Source organism: Hydra vulgaris, chromosome 12 (genome assembly GCF_038396675.1).
Source record: "Hydra vulgaris chromosome 12, alternate assembly HydraT2T_AEP".
Lineage (NCBI taxonomy): Eukaryota > Metazoa > Cnidaria > Hydrozoa > Anthoathecata > Hydridae > Hydra > Hydra vulgaris.
The window spans coordinates 23,086,782-23,111,468 of NC_088931.1; the positions used below are offsets into that span (position 1 = coordinate 23,086,782).

Genomic DNA, 24,687 nt, shown 5'->3' on the forward strand with positions numbered 1-24,687 from the left:
TTTAGTGTCAAGACAATCTGATTCAATTTGGCGGTTTTCTCACAATACAGTTAAGCACTCATGACTACCAGGCTAGCTTGCCTTCCTTAGATGAGTTTCATGAAACGTATGGTTTAACTCCAGATGTTTCTTTTTTCTTAACAAGACCTGTCTATAAGTTTGAAATACAGGTATGTAGTAATTTAATTACAGAAATATAGATATTTAGATGTTTATCTAATTATATACTGATATTTACAAAAAATATCAGTATAAAAAATGCAATTTTTTATTAATATTTCAGGAAAAGATGGAGATTTTAAAGCAGTCCATAAGTCAACGCAATGATTTGACATCTCAGAAATTAAAGGTTGGTTATTGTTTAAATTTATTAAATTTTCAGTATTAAAAGTTTATAGGTACTATTACAAATTTACTAATATACTTGTTCCAAAAGTTATTTACATATTTAAAAACCATTCAAATAGCTGACACCTGGAATAAAATAAAACGAAAACAAAAAAAATAGCAACAAACTAATACATTTATGTTTTAAAGTTGCAGGTAAAATTTTAAGTTATTATAAGTCAGTTTTTAGTGGTTCAGAAATTGCTGGTCTATAAAAATTAAGCATTTGCATAAATGAATTAAAATGTTAAATTTTACAACTACAAATGGTTTTTTATTTAAAAATATTGAGCCAGTAATAAATAAAAAAATTGCGTTAATTTATTTACTTTATTTATTAAAAGTTTATTATTTTACAAATGATTTTGTTGTGAAAGCAAAGATTATTTTTCCAAACATCATTTATTAAAATTATATTGGTGTATATATTGTTTATTAAAAAATAATTGCTGCGATTTAACTTGCGTTAAAAAAAGTTTAGCTTACATTTTGTGCAAATTTTTGATGCAGTCGTTTATTTACAATTTAATTTTGAGTAAAAAAAATTGTTTAGGTTGGAAAACCAAAAAAACAAATTCCGATAAAAAGAGCTTCTTTTTTTTAATGGCAAAATACAATTTTAATATTGAACAATATTTAGTAATATTTTTAAATAAATTTGACAGTTAAGTTAAACCCAAGCATTAAATTTAATTTTAATAAACTTGACTATATTTTTCAAATCTAAATAAAATTATACATTTTTTTATCAGAATAAAATTATATATTTTTATTAAATTAGTTTTAAATTAAAATCATATATTTTTTATCAGAATTAAATTATGCTATTATGGTCTTTAAGCCTAAAGTATTAGTGTTTTTCAAGCAAAAAAATCATTTTAATTTTATTTGAGTTTTTTTTTATTAGTAAATAGCGCTTATATCTAGCATAATTGTCAATCAAACTTTTGTAACAAATATTTTTACATAAACAACATTTAAAAGTTAATGTGATTTATTAAAAAATTAATTACTTCTTTTATCTTACCACTTATAGAATAATTTAAAAGTTAACCCTTTCTTTCCCAATGTTGCCATTTGGCAACACAAACTTTAAATTCAAAAATCAAACCCTGTTTTATCTTTTTTTAATTTTAAGTAATACTTAAGTTTTGCTACTTCCTTCTAGATGGCAACATGTGCAATTTAAAATTGAACTCACATTTTGCAATTGTTTTTTGAAAGTATTGAATGTCATTTTAATATTTTCTTTTTTTTTAATTTCATAAATCGGGAAAGAAAGGGTTAAAAAATGATAAAAGTCCCTTAACCATAATCGCTTACTGCTTACGTAAAATCTCTTAAGGCGTACGTAAATTGCTCTAGGCGAAACCCTTTAAAACAAGGCCTGAGATTGTGTTAAGAATTAAACATACATATCAATCTAATCCTAATAATAGTGTTGTGAAAGCAAATGCATTTAAATTTTTTAAACATTTTAAAAAGCAACATTTATTTTTTATTTAAATCAAATTTTTAAAGTTGATAATTTTAAAATCAGTTCTATAGTAAAACCAAAAATTAACTTATATTTGATACAAATCCATAATCAAAATATAAATTCCGTTGATCATTTTTAAACATTATAAAGATGATATAACATGTGTATAGTGCATTTTGCTTTTCAAAGAAAAAAGAAAAAAAAAGCATTTTTATATAGGCATGCGTTTTTTTTTTTAATTATTTATTGTTACAGCATTATTTTGATTTTTATAAATATATCTACCATTTTTTAGCAACAAGAATTAGAAAAATCTTTCTGTGAAACATGTGACAACATATTTCGACCTGTGGTTGCTTCTGCTTTACCATTACAAACAAATAAAATTTGGGGAAACTTAAGGTGTTGTACCATACATTTTGTCATTGCTTGTATTTATTTTAAACATTTTCAATATTTTATTTCTTAATTATTAAATTTTTAAGTTATTTTTTATTTTATTTGTCTAGCCCTTTACTGTATGTTACTTTTTGGTCAATGACAATGTATGATTTAAATGCACCAAAAAGTCGCTATGATGATGAAATCAGCAAATTAGAAACAGCTATAACAGAAGTAGATGCTAGCAAAGAAATAGTGAGGTTTTTGTTTTGCAATGATTAAAGTTGTTAACATAATAGATATTTTTTTACTCTTTATAAAATATCTGTAGACTTCAAGTTCTAAAAGACGAAAAGAAAAAGAGCGATGTCAACTTTTAATCGACAAATTAAAGGAAGAGTTTCAAACTCAACTTGAGCACAACAAACTTATTAGAGTATGGCTCGAGTCAAAGAAAGATGCATGGTTTCCTTCAAGTAGGTTTTTGACTGTTAAGTTTTTTTACACAACTTTTGTATAAAAGTTTAAAGTTTATTTCTTTTATATTATTAGATAAGTGTTCAAAGGCTTGATTTAAATACATAGATTTTTTTACAATAAGTTTTTAAATGTTATATTCAAATAAATAGATATTCCAGTATAGATGAATACTTAAATGAAAAAAATAATTTTGAAATGTTTTTTATATGATTTAAAAAAAAAATTAAAAAAAAGGTTGAGTTCCATGGTTCTTCATTTTAGTTTGGAAAAACAAAAAACTGCTAAAAATAACATAAAAAATTTAAAATTATTTGTATACTTTTTAAAAATTTTTGTACAAGTTTGAATAAGATTTTTTGAAAAAAAATTGGAAAAAAGATTTATTACATATTAGAAATTTTAGCAGAAATTTTAGCATGCACACTGCTTTTTGCGTAAAGTAATTTGCTGTAGAATATTTTAAAGAAGCCATTACTTTTAATTTTTCAACAATGAATTTTTATGGATAACTTTTTTTAAATAAAAATATAAAGATTTTTGATCATTGTCTGAGTCCAAAACAGTACCAGTTCTTTTATGTTACATTTAACAAGATTATATGTGGCATGGTTACTAATTACATGGCTCAAAGTTTGCTCTACTTATTAGTGATGTACCGATAGGACTTTTTTGCCGATGAATAGGAAAAGGCTGATACTGATGCCGATACCGATGAATTAACTAATTATTATAATTTTGAAAATATAAAACCATGCAACTTTAAATCATATAATCTTGTTCATGGAATCAGTACTGGTAAACAAATACTTGGATGCAAATCAGAGCTGAACCATTATTTTTAAAAATATTAGAAAACTCAGTTTAAAAAAAATATTTTTTAGTTTTTTTTTTTTTACTATGAAAAGAAAACTTTCAAAAAAATAAATACAATTTTAGAGTTACACTTTTTATTTTAATTTTAAAAAGAAAATGGTACTATCATAAGCAGTTTACTTAAAATTCTTTATTAATTTATTAGTTTTTTAGATATCTAAACAACAATCATATGTTGTTTAGATATCTAAATTATTTTTAGATAATTAAGTTATTTTAAAAATAATTTTATTTTGTGATGTTTGATACCCACCATGTTCCTGGTAGTACTGCGCTTTTCTTGTTTTTCCACGCAGCAGCCTTATTTCTCGGCGCAGCAGCCTTGTTTGTCAAGGTTTGTATTTTGGAGTTATAAAGTTAAAAAAGGGTTGTAACCATAACTAAAGTAGCTTCCTCAACTGGAGCAGGTGAATTAAGGAATTCATGGCCTGGAGGAGGTGAATTAGTGAATTCATGGCCATGAGGAGGTGAATTTGAGCACATTTGAACTGAGCCAAACTTGAACACATATAGACAACAATGCTTAAATAGGTTGCTTTAAGTATAACAATAGAACAACACGCAAAAAAAAATCAGTAAATTAATAAATAAAGGCCGATTCTGTTTGTGCAAAAAGTGGCCAATTAAGCTGATGCCGATGCCATATAATTGGTACATCACTACTACTTATCAATGTTTGTGTTAATTTTATTGTGGGGGAATATTTAATGTCGCAAAATTTAAGATACCACAATTAGTGGATTGTTGCATTCATGATTGTTTAAAAACACAATCATAAATACTTTGGTAAATTAATTTAATGAAAAGTGTCAAAACAAAATAAGGAATGTTGTTGCATTTTTTTAATTAAGGATGATGCAGATGAAATTTAATAATTATTAATAAGTTAATATAAAAAGTTAACTTGATAATAAAGTGATAATAAATATAACTATCATAAATGATTAATAGGTATGTAAGTATATATTAATATATTAATATATATTAATAGTATATATTAATATATATTAATAGTATATATTAATATATATTGATAATTAATATATTAATATATATTAATAGGTATATAAGTATATATTAATTTATGCGTAAAAGCATGCACGTAGTAAACATAAATTGACTGACTTAAATAGTATAACACATAAGGACATCAACTAATGGTTTTAGTTTAGAATCTGTCTCTTTTCTTAAAACTTTTTATTGGTTCTCCAAAATCTACTAGCATACCATTTGTGCTCAAAAAAAAGAACTACTTAATATAGCACAAGTGATTTTGGGATTGATATTTGGACAAACAATCTGATAACATGAAGAGCAGAGGTCCTACAAAGTACTTGGGGAATTTGTAGATCAGGTTCTAGATACAACAATAGATTACCTCCAGGTACTTTTTTTAAAAGGTTTCCTAAATAATAAAGAAATAATGATAGACTGGGAAAACAAATGAAAACTTTTGAATTAAAAACATGGCTTCTTATGTTTGAAAAAAAAGATTTTTAAAATATTGGTAAAACATAGATGTTTAAAGATAAAAAAAAGAGTCGTATATAGGCATTTAAGTTACTAGAATTCTACAACATTACATATTACACGTTATTACACAAAAGAAAGCTAACTAATTATAGCCCTGTTTTACCTTTGCAAAGATAAAACAGGGTTATAATTGTAAAAAGTGACTAAGTTGTTAAGGTAAAAAAATATTAACACCTTTTTTTATATAAGAAACATTTTGGTTAGAACCATGATGCTGAAATATGGCAAAAATTGAGAACATTTTCTGTTTTGTTTAGCAAATAAAAATTCTATATTTGTGTTTAAGATATAACAAAGTTCTATTTTAAGCACAGCAAAAAACTACAAAATTAGTTTTTTAAGGATTTTTTTAAATTATGTATTAAAACAATAAGCAGTAAATTCTAGACTCATTTTGCCTTGCCTATTCAGTAATTTCACAAAACAATTTGCCTTAAATTTTCAGCCTGTTTCCAACTTTCTTATTGAATATATATACTAATCTAGTTATAAAATTTTTATTTTCATTTGTTCATATTGGTGAAAAAAGGCTGATACCCTTTAAATTAATACAAATAAAAGTATTTGAGTACATTATTACCAAGTTGAGATCAAAACATTACATATACTACTGTGTGTGTGTGTTTGTATAAACACCCACACATATTCGTAATATACATATATATACAAATAATTTGTACTTCAGTGCAGTTATGTTTATAAAAATGATTTGTTTGTCTGAATATTAATCCCAGAATTCTGATTAGTAAAATTTTGTGATGTCAACCATTTGGTTGACGTCAACCATATGGTACGCTGTTCTTTTTAGGGGTCCACCTTAAGTCTGAACTTTGCAATCTGACCATAAATGTTGATGAAAAAAACAAGAAAGTTTAAAGAATATTTTTTAATTAAAAACAAAAAAAGCGCATTTTTACAAGATTTGTAATTATAATTCTTTTTTCCTGATGTTTTTTTATAAAATGATGTTTAAAATAGTTTCTTTTGAGACCCAACTTTTTTTTTTTATTTTTTTTTTCTTATTTAGGGTCTTATTGCAAAATTCAGACTTAAGGTGGCCCCCCTTAAACCCAATTACATTTTGGAAAAATTTAAAAGAGTTGCTTATAAGAACAAAATAGTTTAACAATAAGAACCAGTGACTTAAGTGATTATAGTTTTATTACTTTTTGTATTTGTTTTTTGTTTAGTTTTTTATTACTTTTTCTCTAACAAGTTTAAGTTAATTTGCCTAATAAAAACAAAGTACACGGTTTTACATAAACTAAAATTTTGAAGACCAGATAATTTTCTAGATAAAGCAGTTTGCAATCGGTTTATTCAACTGTTAGTATATATTATATAAAGTGTTTTCAAGAAAAAAAAATTATTCTTTTTATAGTAAACATAGTGAATTAGTAAAAGTAAATACATAAAATCTTTTTGTATTAATTACAACTGTTAAACTATTTTTTAATTTCCATGACAATTAAGCCTTTATTTTATAAGTTTTTGTCTTGGTTTTATTTTAGAGATGACAAAGGGAGAAATGATCACTCAATTTTTACAACTCTGCATATTTCCAAGATGTGTTTTTTCTGCTATTGACGCATTATACTGTGCCAAATTTATACAAACTATTCATACGTTGCAAGCTCCAAACTTTTCTACTCTCATATGTTTTGATAGGGTAAGAAGTCTTTTTTAGAATATATGTATATATATATGTTTTGATAGGGTAAGTCTTTTTTAGAATGTATGTATGTATGTATGTATGTATGTATGTATGTATGTATGTATGTATGTATATATATATATATATATATATATATATATATATATATATATATATATATATATATATTAAAAGCAAGCCTCTAATTTAAAATAATTTAAATTTTTGCGCATATTATTTTAAAGTTATTTTTAAAGTGTTTCTCAATAAACAGGAGACATGTTTTAATTTCTATAAAACATATTAAAATGTTTTTAAGACATGTTTTAGATGTTCTTTGTTTATTTTGACATAAATTAAAGTTTTTGTTTACATGTAAATAAAAATTTTTGTTCAGGTATAAATAAAAGTTGGGCCAAATTTAAATTTTCTATTTAATTGAACTTTTTTAGTCATTTGCTAACGATGTGTTTGATTTAAAATGCCAGTTTTAAGAACATTAGGGTTTCTGAATACAGTTAGGCAGTAGCAGTTAAAACAGTAACAGAAACAACTGTTTGTTTTTTTGTTGAGAAAAAATAAAAATTAATTCAACAAAAAATTAAAAACTTTTTTCAGGCATTTATTGTAACAATTTAATTTTGTTTTAATATTGTAATGAATTTAAGCTGCATTTCATTCATACTAAGATCTTTTTTGATTCAAACATTTTCAGATAAAAGTTTAGGTAAAAAAGCAAGAATTAGTATAAAAAAGCTTTTTTAGCACCTAATACATTTATTAAAACAATTTTAATTGTAATTTGATCCAATTTTCTTTTTTAATAACAATTTAGTAAGTAATTTTAAGAGTAGTAGTAGGAAGTTTCTTTTTTTAAGAGTTCCATTTTAGTCATCTTGTGACAAAGGTTTCTTAAAAGTTTCTTAAGTTATATTAATATATATATATATATATATATATATATATATATATATATATATATATATATATATATATATATATATATATATATATATATATATACAGTATGCAAAAAAAATTATCGTACACTTAAAAAAAATCATAATTTTAAAAATTGCAATCTAAAAAATGAGTTGTCCGTTAAAATATTTAAAAGTTTTCTTTAGATATCTTATCAAGTATTGTTTTAAGAATTTATTTGTGTATTGGTGAATTAATTGCTTTTCAAACCTTTTGAATTTTAAACAATTGATCTAATGATGCATAAAATTGACTGCAAAGAAAATAATCGTACAGTTTAAAAATAATGTCAAACTATTCAAATTCCATGGAAATTAGTATCGAGTGGGGCCTCCTTGCGCCTTTATGGTCTCATCTAGATGATTTGGCATTGAGTTGATCAAATTTTGGGTCTATTCTGTTGTTATATTATCCCATGCCCTCATTATAGCTTCTTTCAAGTTGTCTTTGCGTCTAAATGCTCGGGCGCCAATTTTTTTATCCAAAATATACCACCATTGTTTTAACTAAGTCTGGACTTAAAACCAACTTTCTATTGGTTTTAAGTCCAGACTTTGAGATGGCCATTCCAAAACACTGATGTTATTTTTGTCAAAGCATAACTTCGTTTTGTCAATTGTTAAGAGACATAATCTGATTGGAACCATTGCTAGTGTGGCTGGTAGAGGATGAAAACGCAAGACCACTAGTGCAATTGATTGAAATATCATTAATGTCATCATTAATGTGAATAAAAATAGATTTGTTTCAGCAGCTTAATAAGTTTTAAAAATTCAAGAAGATCATAACATCACAGTGACTCCTCAAACAATTTGAAACTGTATAAGACAAGGATATAGAGGTAGAGTGGTTCGAAATAAACCTTTTTTAACTTCTAAACAAATGAAACTTCAATTGGAATTTGCATCGAAGTGCTTAAAAATGCTGATCTCATATTGGAAAAAAATTTTGTGGTCAGATGAGTCAAAATGCAATCTCATCTCATCTGTGGTGAAAAAAAGGAGAAGCTTATAAATTGAGTTGTTTGAGAGGTAGTGTAAGGAGGAAATACGCTGGTTTGGGGTATGAGTTGAAAAGAAGTGGAGAAATTTACATTTATTGATGACAATATGGATGCTTCAATGTATTGTGAAATTCTCAAAGCTAACTTGCAATCATATACTTGAAAATTGAGAATGGGAAGCGATTTCATACTCCAGCAGGATAACAATCCAAAACATACTTATTTAATATAAATTTATATAAAAATTTATAAATTTTATAATATTTAATTTATAAATTTTAAATAAATTTATAAATTTTATAATATTTAATAAAAATTTATATAAACAAACATATTTATTGATGACAATATGGATGCTTCAATGTATTGTGAAATTCTCAAAGCTAACTTGCAATCATATACTTGAAAATTGAGAATGGGAAGCGATTTCATACTCCAGCAGGATAACAATCCAAAACATACCGCTAAGAAAATGAAGGTATACATTGAAATAAATAACATCAGTGTTTTGGAATGGCCATCTCAAAGTCTGGACTTAAAACCAATAGAAAGTTGGTTTTAAGTCCAGACTTAGTTAAAACAATACTTGATAAGATATCTAAAAAAAACTTTTAAATATTTTAACGGACAACTCATTTTTTAGATGCAATCTTTAAAATTATGATTTTTTTTAAGTGTACGATTATTTTTTTTATATATATTATTGTTATTATTATTATTATTATTATTATTATTATAATTTTATATATACTTTTTAGAAAAGAAGTTAGGCTTTAATTAAAACAATACCAATAATTCTTGAACCATTCATAAAAACAGACACAACGATTCATAAAACGTTATTAAAGTTTAAGTTAGATTTACATTTAGTCAAATTTAATTAAAAAACTTCACCTTGATAAATAATATATAAACACGCATTACCTTGATAAATATTATCTTAACACACACATTACCTTGATAAATATATATATAAACTTATATATATAAATAGAAACTTAATACATATTATATAGCTAAATTTCACAGTAATGTTCATCATAAATATCAATTTTTTATAATAAAACTTTTGAGCAATTTCTTAGAAAATTGCTTATGTTGTTACTATGGTGACCACCATAAACACACAGTAGTTTCAATTTTTATGTCATTACAGATCAAATTTAGGTTATGCACTCTAATCTTAATTTACTAGTTACACAGTTGTTTTTATATAATGTTATGGAACTTATTCAAAAATAACTTTTTGTTATTTTGCAATTTCTACATCAACTTTATTATTTACAATATTTTATAGACATTTTCAGATGTTTCGTATATTGTTGCAAGTCTGACAGAAAATGAAGCAAGTCGTTATGGTATGAACTTTAAAGGAATTATTTGTTATATAAAATAGTTGTTTTTTAAATTAATAATAATAATAATTAATGCTGTTAAATATTAAAGCATTACATTGCTTTCTTCCATATATCTGGCGGAGTACCTGTTTCAATTGATTTTTTAAACACTAAATATAATGAATAGGATAATGGCATTCTGCATTCTTTTAAAACATGAAAATGTGCTAAATCACAACTGACTGATTTTGACTATATAAATACTTAATGTTTTTTTTTACTTCAACTGTGGCAAGGAATAAATTTGAAGGTATATTATCCAATTCAATAATGCTTGTATTATTATCATTAACATATGCAGAATGAAAATATTTAGTAAATTCAGTAGCTATAGTGAAATGATCATTTATAATTTTGCCATTTTCATTTTTGAGAGCTTGGATTTAAGTTTTTGCTGATTTCTTCTCACTGATATATTTATAAAGCAATTTAGGATTTGATTTGAATTTGCTACTTATACTAATTTCCAATTGTTTTAAATTGTTCTTGATGTTATTCTTTATTGCAGGTTTAAATTTATTATATACAGTTTTGGTTTTTTTTTTTTTTTTTAATGTAAATTATGCATCTCAATATTGGTTTAACATTATTTTACTTAAAACTTGTAGGTCGATTTCTATGTGCAATGTTAGAAATGGTATCTCGGTGGCATCAAAATAAACAACTTTATGAAGAGGTTTTTTATTATTTTTTTTAAAAAAAGACTAGATAAATTGTTTGAAATTATTAGGTTCTTTTTTTAATTTTATTGTAATGAAGTATGCAAGTAAATGTAACTTTAAATTGGTCGTTTAGCAAAGAAATCAATTTTTTTAGTATTTTTATAAAGTTGACCTTCCGCTTGTTTTTTGTTTTTTTTAAATTCACTTTAAAGTTCATTTGTTTCTTTAATTTGAACAGAAATCACTGAATGTTTTTTTTTTAGTTAAACAGAAATCACTGAATATGTTATTTTAATAATTTACATGCATTAAGTTAATCTGGGAAGTATTTTACTTTGTTATTAGGAGTGTGCTAATGTCCCAGGATTTTTGACAGTACTTCGGTTAACAAATAATGAGAAAGCCTCCTACTTAGATTATGAAAATTTTCGTCATGTTTGTTACAAGTGGCAGTATAAACTTACTAAGGTATTTTTTTACTTTTATTAATTTGCAATTTGTGTAGTGGCCAGCACAGCCATTAAAAAAAAAAGTTTATTTCTTTAGTGTTAAGAAGCATTTATTGTACAAATATGACAGTTCTTTTTATTATATTATAAATAAATCTTTTTGTCATCAACTGAACACAAAATCTCATTCATTTTAAATATGCATTTAAAATGAATGACAAATATTACTACTTTTGATGTGACAACTATAAATACAAAATACACAGCCTATTATAGAATAAGTTTATTTTTGGTCACTATTAGTTGGTCACTTAGATATATCACTATTTTAAGTCGGTCACTTTAACTTAAACTTCATATAATGTATAAACAGTTTTATATATGTGAGACCTTTCTCAATCAGTACATGTAAACAATATTTTTCTTTAATGAAATCTTTGTGGATCACTGTTGCATCAATAAAAAACAATTATTTTTTACTTTAAAACTTTCTAAATTCTAAATTTAAATAATAAACTAAATTCTAAATTTAAATAATAAACTATTTTTAAAACTTTTTAAATTGAATCTGTTAGGAATATTTTTTATTTGATTTTGTTGTAAAAAATAGGAAGTTATTTGAAAAAATCTAAAATATTCTGTTCACGTTGGTCAATAATTAATAAAACATTCTACTCAAGTTGGTCAATAATTTATAAAATATTCTGCTAAAGTTTGTCAATAATTTATAAAATATTCTGCTCAAGTTGGTCAATAATTAATAAAATATCTACTTAAGTTGGTCAATAATTTATAAAATATTCTGCTCAAGTTGGTCAATAATTAATAAAATATCTACTTAAGTTGGTCAATAATTTATAAAATATTCTGCTAAAGTTTGTCAATAATTTATAATATAGTAAACAAATAAGTATTTCTTTAATTACTTCAATTAATAATTGATAGATGATAACCTCTGTGTTTACTTACTCATATTTCTATAGATAAAATGTTCAATGTATTAAAATTGACAGTGACAGAAATATTATATATAGTAAAAATGCCGATCAACATGGAAGCAGAATGCTAACCACATTGAATGCTATATTGATAAGTTTATAATATAATGAGAAGCTTGTTTATTATGGGGTGAATTATTCTTTTTGTTTTGAAACACAAATAATAGTATTAATTATTAATTTAGACATTTTAAAAATTATTTGTAATATTTATCTTTAGATATTGAAGGTTTGATTTTCAGTAATAGAAAATAGTGTGTTATTTAGTAAATTTACATTCAATATATATGTGTGTATATGTGTGTGTGTGTGTGTGTGTGTGTGTGTGTGTGTGTGTGTGTGTGTGTGTGTGTGTGTGTGTGTGTGTGTGTGTGTGTGTATATATATATGTATATATATATATATATATATATATATATATATTTTTTTTGTTATTTCACCTCCCCAAGGCCCAGAAGGCTACTACAGATGAGGAGGCTACTTAATTGTGGTTATAACCCTCTCTCAACTCTATAACTCCGAAACACGAACCTTGACGAACAAGGCCGCTGCACGGAGAAACAAAATGAGCGCGGTACTACCAGGGACGTGGTGGGGATCGAACTCGGAACCTCTCGCTTATGAAGCGAGCGCACTACCACTACACCACTACCGCAATGTATATACCGCATATGTATACCGCAATATGTATATATATATATATATATATATATATATATATATATATATATATATATATATATATATATATATATATATATATATATATATATATATATGTATATGTATATATATATATATGTATGTATATATATGTATATATATGTATATATGTATATATATATGTATATATATATGTATGTATATATATATATATATATATATATATATATATATATATAAATATATATATATATAAATATATATATATATATTATATATATATATGTATATATGTGCATGCATGTAAATATATATATCAGGTTGGCAAAAAAAATTTGATACTAAGGTTTTACCATAAAACATAGAAACAAGGCTGGCAATTTTTTACCAACCTCAAACGCTTCGAAGTCAGCATGACCTAGGCTGAATATTTGTATATATGTTCGATATGTGTGTATATATATTCATATATATTTATTTATTATAGGCTTTAATATTGGGGATTGAATCACAAGACTTTACACAAATAAGAAACACATTGTTAGTTTTGATAAAGGTAAAAGAAATCTGTTTTATAAATAAATTTATTTTATTTAAAAGGATGTCTGGTGGCACAGCGCAAAAAGTATGTACTTATTTTACTATGTAGAATTGCTAACAACAAAAGCTACAACTTTCGGAAAAATTTGTAGTTTTGTTCATTATTACAAGTTTTATTGCTAGAGATCCTATTACATTTCTGTATTTTAAAGCATTTCAAAATCTCTAATCGAAGATCATCATCATCAATTTCTGCCGCCTGCTGATTTGTTTTGTTGATAACGGCTTTTTAAAATCATTGATGACTTTTTTTAAAACCATTGATTTATTTTTTTGACATAGTATTCAAATAGGAAATGAGATTTTTCATTGCTTGGTTCATTATTATTGACAGCCTTTATACACAGATGCATAGTTTTGCAACGATAATGAGCTTTAAAGCTTTGTATTTAGCTTTGATCCATAGGCTGAAGGATAGATGGTCATGAAGGAAAGATAGTGGTGTCAGGGGGAAGAAATATCAGACTTGTGTTGCTTAGCCTATCAGTTTGTGTATGTAGAGAATAGTTATATACTAGGAGTGCTACTTTCTTGTCCTGAGTATGAAATAAGATTTGATTCCGATTATGTGCAAGGGAGTTTTTGATATGCTTAAAACATCAAAAGGTTTTGAATTTCCCAATAACAAACAAAGATAATTGTTCTCCCATTGCACTTCCTGCTGTTATGCCTGTTAGCCTGACTTTAATATTTTTTTTAATGGATTCTTTTTCTTGTTATGAATAATATGTTTTGTTTAGTAGGCACTGGGAAATTAACCCATACTCATCAGTATTGTAATTGTTTTTCAAGTTTGTGATTTGAAATATGTTTGAAGTGTAGATTTGTTTCATGAAGCTGTCATATTATTTGTCATGGAGATGCCTTTGCCTGAGATAATTTTAAAGCTGATGCTATTCCTAAAAATAAAAATGGAATAATTAACTTGAATCATGTATTTGAAAATTTTATTGCTTGTGCATATGTATTTGTTTTAAGTTCAACAAGATTTGACAAAATAGGACTTTTTTATTTTAAAATAAGATGCTTTAAACTCCAACTCTCCCAATGCTCCTGCAAATTTTAGTGTCTTTTTTTCTGTATGATGCCACTGATTAGTAATTGTTGACTTCTTTTTATGATGAACCATGCAAATATGGTCTTGTGTATGTTTTCAAAAATGCTGGTATGTAGTTATTTTTGAATAAGTTCCATAACATTATATAAAAACAACCTCTTTGTTAGACATCCATTTCTCCAGGTCTTTTAATTAATAATTAACACTAAGTTAATAATAAATAAATATAAATAATTACTCTATAAACGATAAATGCAAGTTAACTTCTAAAAATATAGAAAACACTAATGTTTTTAACAAACATTTTGAAGGTACTTTATGAAAGTTAACAAGAATTATAATAGTTTGACTAATAATTCTATAACCATGAAGGCCTTTTTTTTCTCTCTCTCTTTTCCTGTTAAGACAGAGTTATTTAATTTTAATTTAAGTTAAATCCAGTTTAAACTAAGATGTAGTTTACTAAGTGTTTTGGTATTGTTACTAAAAAGCTAAACTTGGTAGTTTATTATTGAAACCAATTTGCATTGTTAGCAGAGATTCTTCGAGTAATTTGTTGGGTTCATCTCTAATCTTTTTATAAAATATGCTGGACAAGCATTTAAATCAGTAAACATAAAGAATAAAAAATAACAAATAAATTCTCTTCATAGTGTCTTTAATGTATTCTTAAGGCATGGTACTTGTGTGACAGATGTGTACAAGTGTTAAAGACCATTAGTTTTAAAGAAATGCTAGTGCATGAGATTTTGAGAGTGTTAGTGCAATAAGTATTTTGTACATAGAATTGTGCCTGCTTTAATAGCTTTAATGGATTAACTTTAACTAAAACTTAGATTAATTTCAAGCTCATTTCAACTCAAAAATTGACTGTGTGACTCAAGCTTCTTACATTGTTTATTAAAAAGTGTTTTAATCATTGTTCATGCAGCTAATACTAGAGCATTGATCTAATTTTAATACTAGAGCGTATCTAATTTGAAGTCTTGTAATCCTAGTATATCAGTAAGGTCCTTCACTATCTAAAAAAATATATAATTATCTACCAATAATATTAGAAAACTTTATCAGTTTATTGCAGCAATTTTGGTAAATCATAAAAATATTGCATACCAAATTAGTTACATTACAATAAAAAAAAATTATTATCTAAAGATGTGTCAATATTTGTCTAAATTTTCTTATTTGGAACATTAGATATCTTTATTGGCTGAAATGAATTAAAATATGGAATTAAAAAACAATGTAAAAAATTATTTATTTATAAACTTCATTTTTTTAAAAAAAATAAATTTTGTAATAAAATAACTGAAGAAAGATAGTAACTAAAATTCAAGCAAAAAAGTAACTAAAATTCAAGCAAAAAAAAATGAATTTTTTAGATATTGCCATATTATCCTCAAGTTCAGAACCTGGGACAGGCCCTGGAAAGAAGAATTGAGAAAGTAATTGAAGAAGAAAAAGAAAACCGCCAGGATTTGCAGGCTCTGGCTATTGGGTAAAAAATTTTCTAAAACCATCAAATTTTTTTTAAATTAAAAGATATTCTTGAATTTTATGTTGTTTTTTTTAGTTATAAGGGAATGCTTAAAACAAAAAAAGAAAAAATGGTTCCAGAAAATAAATTTCATGCAGAAAATGAAAAGGTATAATCTCTTTTTTGCTAAATTAGAATTTTTTTACTTTAAATAAAATTTTATGGTTAAATTTTTTTTTTTTTTAGAATTCAGTTAACAAAAACAAACCTGCTGTTAAGGCTACTCTAAAACAAGTTTGTTTATTTAATTTAAAACTCAATATTAATTTACATTATTTGTTTTTACTAAATTTGTTATATTCTAGTGTCTAATTGGATAGTTATTTATTATATACACATACAAGCCCATAGTACTATATATACCTAATGCATATTGAGGTCTGCTCATAATATATTTTTCTTTGTCGTTTAAGATCTTTTTATATGTATATACGGTCTATCTGAAGCTTAGTCAGTTTTTGTAATATATTTACATAAATATATGTTGATGATATTGTTAAAAATTTTCCAATTGTCTCTTGATCCAAACTTAAAAGCTTAGCGTCAGATACAACTCTTTGTATTGATTTCTTGCAATAATAAAAATATAAAAGATAGTAAAAGCAAGTTCTCAAGAGTTGTTCTTGTGAAAAAGGATTTGTTTATTTATATAATGATATTTATAAAGGATATACACTTTCAGTTATATAAACTATTTTCGATATGTGTGCTGTTAATAAATTATTATATAAAATATTATAATAAAAATAACAGAATTAATTGTTAATGAAGAAAGATGGAAAAGTTAGTAATAATTTGTGAGGTATATATAAATAGAGTTAAAAGCAGTAAAGGTGTTTGAATGAAAAGAACTAAAGATTTCCTTTTACTTATACAAGTTTTTTCAAAAAGAACTTATTGTTTAATTTATTTTTAAATAGAGTTCTAAAGTATTTTGAATATCTAATGGCAAACAAGAAAAGTAAAAGATAACACTAAATAAACTCTTTTTAATATATTCTTAAGGCGTGGTACTTGTGTGACAGGTGTGAATGAGTGGCAACTCTTTAAACAGTTTGACTCAGTTGAACTCATTTGACTCAGTTGAAAAGAAAAAAGACTATGAGTAAGAGTGAGAGGTTGAAAAAGCCAAAAGAGCTTTAGCATCAGCAGTTTAATGTGATGAGCATTAAAATCATCAATAGCAACAATATTGGCTAATGGATAAAGATAATGGGCTGATGGATAAAGAGAATCTCAGTCATTTTGGTCAGAAATAACAATGATAAGACTCAAGTCTTTAGAAAAAAGAAAAGATAAAGAACAAAGAGAAAAGTGGTTAAGTAAAAAAGGTGCTAAATAGAAGCACTATGAGAATGGTCAGAGGATTTAAACTTGATTTCACAACTATTTAAGTTGATACTATCAAGAAGGTGCAAGCAAAAAACCCATGTGTAAAAACAAGAAGATCCAGCATTCATCATCCTAGAAAGGAAAACTAACACTGGTTTTCATCTATGTCAGCCTAAGAGATGAAGAAGAGATGCAAGGCTGGTCAACAACCTTTTTGCTTACCCCTAAAGTCTTCACCCCGGATGTCTTCTGTAAGACAGTTGAATGCAGTTAACATCTGCCCAAGATGATTATTTTTATTGAGACACTATTTATATCCTTTAAAAGGATAAAACACCCCTGTCTTACTTTAAAATTAAATCAAGGCAGGGGTATTTTAATTTAGAATTATCTTCTACTAGCCTGTGCGTAGAAAAGTAAAAAAATAGGTTTACATGTGTTGACTAAGGGTTTTGGTTAGGGCAGGCGCTCTTAATATAACAGTTTTTATTTCGAGTTTTAATTTTTTTTTAACACAAAAATAAAGTTTATTCATTAAGAGAAAAATTTAAATATACTAAGCAAGCCTACATATGTGTGTATATGTATATATGCACACATATTGTATATTATATATGTTAAAAATTTAAAGATATATTGAATTTAGGATGTGTCAGATGACAGGACCTCAAAAAGTTGTGAGTAATTTCTATATGCAATATTAGTTATTATTTTTTTTACATAATTTTAAGTTTATCCACTTATTTAATTTTATTAATTGATTTTGGCACTTAAATATTATTGTTATTTTGTTAATATTCCTTTTAAATCTGTCAAAATAATCTATTATCTCTTATATTAAATATATAAACAAATAAAGTTGACTACAGTTATTCTTTGTAGAATCAGCTGAGTTTTTGTATTGGTTAAAATATTTATATTTTTGCATGCGTAATTCAAACACTTCAATATATTTGTATTTATAAGTTTAAAACTTTTATGTTGAAAAAAAATAAAAGATTTACATTTATATTATTGCAATATATAAAAAATAATTTTTAGTAAAAAGAGAAGAACCACCAAAACTCAGGTATTTAACTTATTTTTTTTTCAATTTATCTCTTTGGTTATGCAAACCTTTCCATGCTTTTTTTAGCTTTTATAATTTGTTTTTAAAAAAGTTTTGTAAAAGTTTGATAAAATTAAAAGTTTTTGTGAAACAGGGTAAATATTTAATATATAATAATATAAAAACTGACAAATGGTTTGATATTGTGTTTAGCAATAAAATTAACTTTTAATCTAGTGTTACAGAAAAGAGAACGAGCTCTCGAACAGAGGCCTCTGATTCTACTGGTAAAAGTGAAAGAGAAAAAATTGTTATTGAGGAAAACAGTTATGAAAGGTTTTTTAAAAAAAAAAATTTTATTTTCTAAATAATCGTTAAATTAAAAATTAAATGACGATGGTATTGTTAGCTATAATTTGGTTAGTAATAAAAATAAAATATTCAACATTAAAAAACTGTGAAATTTTTAAACATTATTTAGTCAGTTGTTTCTTTTTTTATTTTTTCCACTAAATTCAAAACAACGTCCTATGTGTACTATTCCTCGTATATTTTAATCATAAAAAATGTCTATTTAATCTTCTGTTTTACATTTTAAACTTTTTCATGTGTAATATAGACAATCAGCACAACTAGCATCAAATATGCATAAAGCTGGTTTAGATAGGTATTAATGCTATTTTATACCGAATGTGCCAACTAGATTGTATCAACTTAGTACATGGTAAATTGCACATGCTTAAGCCTTTCCAGGAGACACATACGGTTTTTCAGCCTTGTGTCCTTTTTCATCCTATGTCCTTGCATAAGTTTTTTATTTCAGACAACTTGGCCATGTCTGTTTGCAAGTTTTATTATATTAAGCATTTCAATACTTTGCGGAAAAAACTAAGTTTCAAAAAACAAAGAAAGCAAAACTAACAAAATAGGAAATTAAAATAAATTTAAATAGAAAAAAAATTAATAATTTAAATAATTTGCGAACTGTTTTTATTTTTGTTTCTTTAGGGTGGTTGTTATTAAATTTAGTATTTCAAAAAACATTTATCATTCACAACCCGACTCTAACCAGTTACTTTAGTGGAACACATCAAATCACATTTGTGTGTGGGCATACGAGATGAAAAGCTGCACTTGTCTACTAGGAAAGCTTGCATGCAGTATAATATTATATTATGTATGAAATGACATAATACCAGGCTTGACCAGGAATTTCACGTCATAATATGACCACACAAATACTATTTGATTTTAAAAACTTGACCACGGCTTAAACACACTGAAAAGATAATCTTAACTGTAAAGAAACTTTTTAAAAACTTATCGTAAAAAAAGCAAATAAATCTTCATAAAAAAATAACAAAAAATAACTTAACTAAAACAAAAAAATTAAATTAATACTTAACTAAAATAAATAATAAACTTGACAATAAGATTATCTTAAATTACATTTGTAATAAATAACTTTAAATTGTTAATCTTTACTAATGTTTCTATAATATTATGTGAAACCTTTTTTAAATTAAGTAACAACTTAAATCTAACTATGGTTTAATAAATGCACTTAAAATTGTTTAATAAATGCATTTAAAAGTTAAAAAAGGTTCTTAACAATTGTTTGCAGTAACGTAAACAAAAGAAAATATAATATAAACGTTTATTTAAAAAGTTGATATATTTTTTTTTAATTTAAAGACATTTATAATAAAAAATACATACTTATATAAATATAAATAATATATATATATATATATTATTATTATTATTATTCATTAATATTTTTATAAAAAATCATAAACAGTGATTTGTTACTTTATTTAAACACATTTCAATAATATAAAAACATAAGTAAAGTTATTTAATTCTAAAGGCTTTCAAAAAGTTAGACTTTTTTTTTCTTCTCAACAAAATCTTTCTACTTTTTGAGTGAATTAACTTTAACGATTCTTATATAAAGTTTATTAAAGAGACCATCGCTGTTCAAAATTGCTTATTAAATTAAAAAAAATTTTTCATTACTTTTTTTTGTTTTTTACTTATAAAAAAATCTTATATAATTAATGTTAAAATAATATGATTTAAAATTTATACAACTTTCAATGATAATTAATGATTAAGTAGATAAATTAATGGTTTATTAAAATAATTGGTTACTTTATTTAAAAGCAAATATAAAAATGTTAGTAAAGATAACATATCGAAGTTATTTAATTTCACCGTAATTTAAAACCAATTTTTTCAGCGCACTTGTTAAAAACCGTGACTAAATCATCAAAACAAAATATTATTTGTGTGGTCATATAAAGACTTGAAATTGCACGCCTTCCTGGCCAATCCTGTAATACATTATTTTAATGTATCAGTTGTGTAGAAGAAAAATCAGTTCATTTTTCATTAAAATTGACTTTAAGAATTTACTAATTCTAAAATTGTTTTTGAGTTAAGTGGTTTTTTATGTCTTGTTAAATATTCAAATCTCCACTCTCACAATAATAATAGAAGCAAAATGATTTTTAAGTATAAAGTTACTTATCTTGCTTTGATAATAAATCTTTTTTTAAAAAGAAATTAATCAAAGTACAATTAACAAGAAAAGAATAAACCATTATACAAAAAAAAAATTCATATAAATGGTAAACTTAGATCTTTAAGTTTATTATTTTTACCTAATTGGTATTGTTCTTGATTTTTTTTTGTTTTTGTTTCAATTCACCTTCCCAAGGCCATAAAGGCCACTACGCTATGACTCTATGACTACAAAACATGAACCCTGGCGAACAAGGCCCCCTGCGTAGAGAATCAAGTTAAGTGCAGTACTACCAGGGATGTAGTGGGGATCAAACTCGGAACTTCTTGCTTATGATGCGAGCACTCTACCACTACACCACATACACAATTATAGATTACATACTCTACCACATGCATAATAATGGATTACATACATAACAGATTTTACATCCTGCATATACAAGTTTATAGACAAGAAACAATTTTGTTTACCTCTGTTACTTTATAATTCTAGCTCGAGATTTTTATTTAATAATGATAATATAATATTAACTTATTTAATATAAAGAATCTAATATTTTTATATGAAAACAAATAATTTTGATTAACTAGTAAATTTAAAAACTCTCCTACAAACACAAAACAAAATGTAGATTAGAATGTATTTGATATTGATTTAAAATAAATAAAAGTTTAACCATTTAGTACCTTAAGATCCATGACCCACTTTTAAACATAACTCAATAAGGTGCAAACAGGTGCAGCTAAACTTTTACTTAATCATTTTTCACTATTAGTGTAGTGTTGATGCAAAAGTTAAGTTGGTACCTGGTGGAACCTTTTTTATTAAAGCTACTTTTTGAAATTATAAATTTTTTTAAATCCATTGAAAAATTAGTTTAAAAACTATTAATTTTAATTTCTATATTTTAAGAGATGAAATAACACAACTAAGTAATTTTTTATTTATATTAAGGCTTTTGATTGGTCTAAAAATTTTTTGTTGAAAACACATTGAACTGTCTGCAAAACTTGCTTCTGATTTAAAAAGAATATTTGTTGCTGAAAAAGCATTAAATTACAAAATGTTTTTCAAATCAAAATGATGATATCCATAATGTTTTTGGGGAAAAAATTATAAAATCTCAAGCTGAAAAATTTCTTTTTATTAAATGTATTTTTGGCCGCTTTTTGAGGTTTCTAAGGCACAGTGAGCTGGTACAAAATATTATAAATACATTTTAGTTTGAGCTTACTTTTTTGCACTGTATTTTTCTCAATTCCAAATTTTTAAAAAATATAGTGTCTATAGTATTTGTTTTATTGCATTCTTTATTGTTTTGTAAATTTTAATTAGAAAAAAAGCATCTAGCCACTCACCCCATAATAACTCAAGCAGTACAGAAAAAGTAGTCGAAGTCAGGTATCAAGCTCAAGTCTATAATTTTTTATGTTATTTACTTGATCAAATAAATTTAATGAGAAAAAAAGCAATAGCCAGCTTTTTGTCTTATTAATTGATAATTTGATTTTTGTTGTTGTTTCCTTTTATAATCAAGTTTTGGTATTTTGTGATCTAATATTTTTAGTTTTTTTTTCTTGTTTCTGTATTATTTTCTTAATCTGTTTCCAGGTAAATGTTTTTAACACATTTTTAATTTTAAATTTGTTTGTTTGATTTAATTTTTTAATTTATAGTAATAGTAAAGAAAATGGTGAGCGTTCTAAAGAATCTGACAGAATAAAAGAAAAAGATGATTGGTCAAAAGAAAAAAGATCAAGAACTGATTCTCCAACTAGTGATGGTAATTTTTTATAATTTATAATTTATATTTTAAGGGTTTTGCTTAAATTAAAAAATTAAATTAATCCCTTCTTTTTTTGTTTTGTTTTAAGAAATTATGTTTATGTCATAGATATCTTTATGACTGTTTAATACATAATGCATAGAAAAAAAACAACTGCTTTTTAAGATTTATAACAAATATTTTTAATATTAAATATATATATATATATTTATATATATATTTATATATATATATATATATTATATATATATATATATATTTATATATATATTTATATATATATATATATATATATATATATATATATATATATATTTATATATATATTTATATATATATATATATACAGTATCGGACAAAACGAGTGCAACCAAATAATGCTAATTTAGTTTCTTTATATAAAAGTGCTGCATTTTTTCAATTTAGAGAAATAACCATGTAACTATTACGAGACAAAGTTCTTCAAGTTTTATTCATCACAGAGTTCATTATTTGTACACAAAAATTAATAAATTAATCAAAAGTGCTAAAAAAAAGTTGATTTCCTTCTGGACAAATTAAGTGCAACTCGACAAAATGTTGATCAAGCTGTATTTCGCTATCAATATTTTGTGGCGAACCTTTGTTGTCGATCACAGCCCTGCATCTTCGAGGCATAGATTCAATCAGGTGATCAATTAAACTTTGTGGAATCGTTGACCAGGCCTTTTGGATTTGTTCAAACAGTTGATCCTTATTACGAACACCTTCACGATTAATTCTGCAGTTGACGATCGCCCACAGGTTCTCGATAGGGTTGAGATTCGGAGATTGAGGCGGCCAATCCATCACCGATAGGTAGTTGTCTTGAAACTACTGCTTGACTACTTTTGCAGTGTGTTTCAGATTGTTGTTTTGCTGAAAAACCCATTTTATTGACATATTCCATTCAGCATGAGGTAACATAACATCTTTCAGGATATTTTTATACATGAAACGGTCCATTATTCCATCGTTTCGATGTATTGGACCTAGACCGTTAGCAGAAAAACACCCCCAGACCATTACATTGCCTCCACCATGCTTGACGGTCTTATGGCAGTAACGTAAATCGAGGCGTTTTCCGGCTGGTCGACGTACACGGCAAATGCCATCGCTCCCAATGATGTTGAACTTCGATTCATCACTGAACAGGACAGTTTGCCATTTCTGCACATTCCAGTCAATATGAGATGTAGCAAACAGCAGTCTTTTCTTCTGGTTTTTTAGTGAAATCAGCGGTTTCTTTGCAGAGCGTCAAGAAAACAATCCGGCTTCAACAGCACGTCGTCTGATTGTTCGGTCCGATACAGGATGCTCTAATTGCTATTGTATCTCGGTTGATGATATCCAGGGATCCTTCTTGACGGATCTGACAATCATAGAATCCTCTCTAGAAGTGGTGGAACGCGATCTTCCACCTTTGTTATCTGCTGCCAACTTCCCCGTAGAAAGATATATGAAACATTGTCTTGATACGGTCCATTTTTTCACGCGATATTTATCACAAATACTTTTTTGTGACATTCCACTTACGTAATGGCCAATAATTTTCTTTCTTAGTTCCAATCCAAGACTGTCGGGAGCCATTTTTGCACTTGAAGTCATAAAAATAATAAAAATAAATACGCTTCTCAAAGCTTACCGTGTTACATTTACCTTGTGATGATAAAATAATGCTCTGTGGAACACAACGTCTTGGTTGGATGTGGACTGTATTGATGTAATGAAACACTTGTTGTATTTCACTTCTTGTATTGATGTTCTTCGATAAAACACTTTGATAAAACTCACTTCGATTAACTGTCTTGATAATACTGACTGATTGACTTCCATAT

At 25.4% G+C, this 24,687-nt stretch overlaps 1 protein-coding gene across 3 annotated transcripts in view; it reads left to right on the forward strand.

The window, feature by feature from the left end:
* The window catches only part of LOC100208622 (THO complex subunit 2), a 92,027-nt gene that overhangs the window by 59,231 nt on the left and 8,109 nt on the right, over positions 1-24,687 (forward strand). For 2 of the 3 annotated variants that reach the window (XR_010642289.1, XM_065812583.1), the window contains exons 23-40: positions 6-170; positions 284-349; positions 2,163-2,269; positions 2,377-2,503; positions 2,580-2,724; positions 6,646-6,803; positions 10,070-10,130; positions 10,778-10,845; positions 11,177-11,299; positions 13,429-13,497; positions 15,981-16,096; positions 16,172-16,244; positions 16,322-16,369; positions 18,114-18,144; positions 18,509-18,536; positions 18,753-18,851; positions 22,381-22,446; positions 22,722-22,828. Coding sequence is in view for 2 of the 3 variants with exons in the window: in XM_065812583.1 (XP_065668655.1) it covers positions 6-170; positions 284-349; positions 2,163-2,269; positions 2,377-2,503; positions 2,580-2,724; positions 6,646-6,803; positions 10,070-10,130; positions 10,778-10,845; positions 11,177-11,299; positions 13,429-13,497; positions 15,981-16,096; positions 16,172-16,244; positions 16,322-16,369; positions 18,114-18,144; positions 18,509-18,536; positions 18,753-18,851; positions 22,381-22,446; positions 22,722-22,828 (1,657 nt within the window). In the remaining variant the exon portion in view is untranslated. The remainder of the gene's footprint in view (positions 1-5; positions 171-283; positions 350-2,162; positions 2,270-2,376; positions 2,504-2,579; positions 2,725-6,645; positions 6,804-10,069; positions 10,131-10,777; positions 10,846-11,176; positions 11,300-13,428; positions 13,498-15,980; positions 16,097-16,171; positions 16,245-16,321; positions 16,370-18,113; positions 18,145-18,508; positions 18,537-18,752; positions 18,852-22,380; positions 22,447-22,721; positions 22,829-24,687) is intronic. The other variant, XM_065812584.1, reaches the window with a different exon arrangement.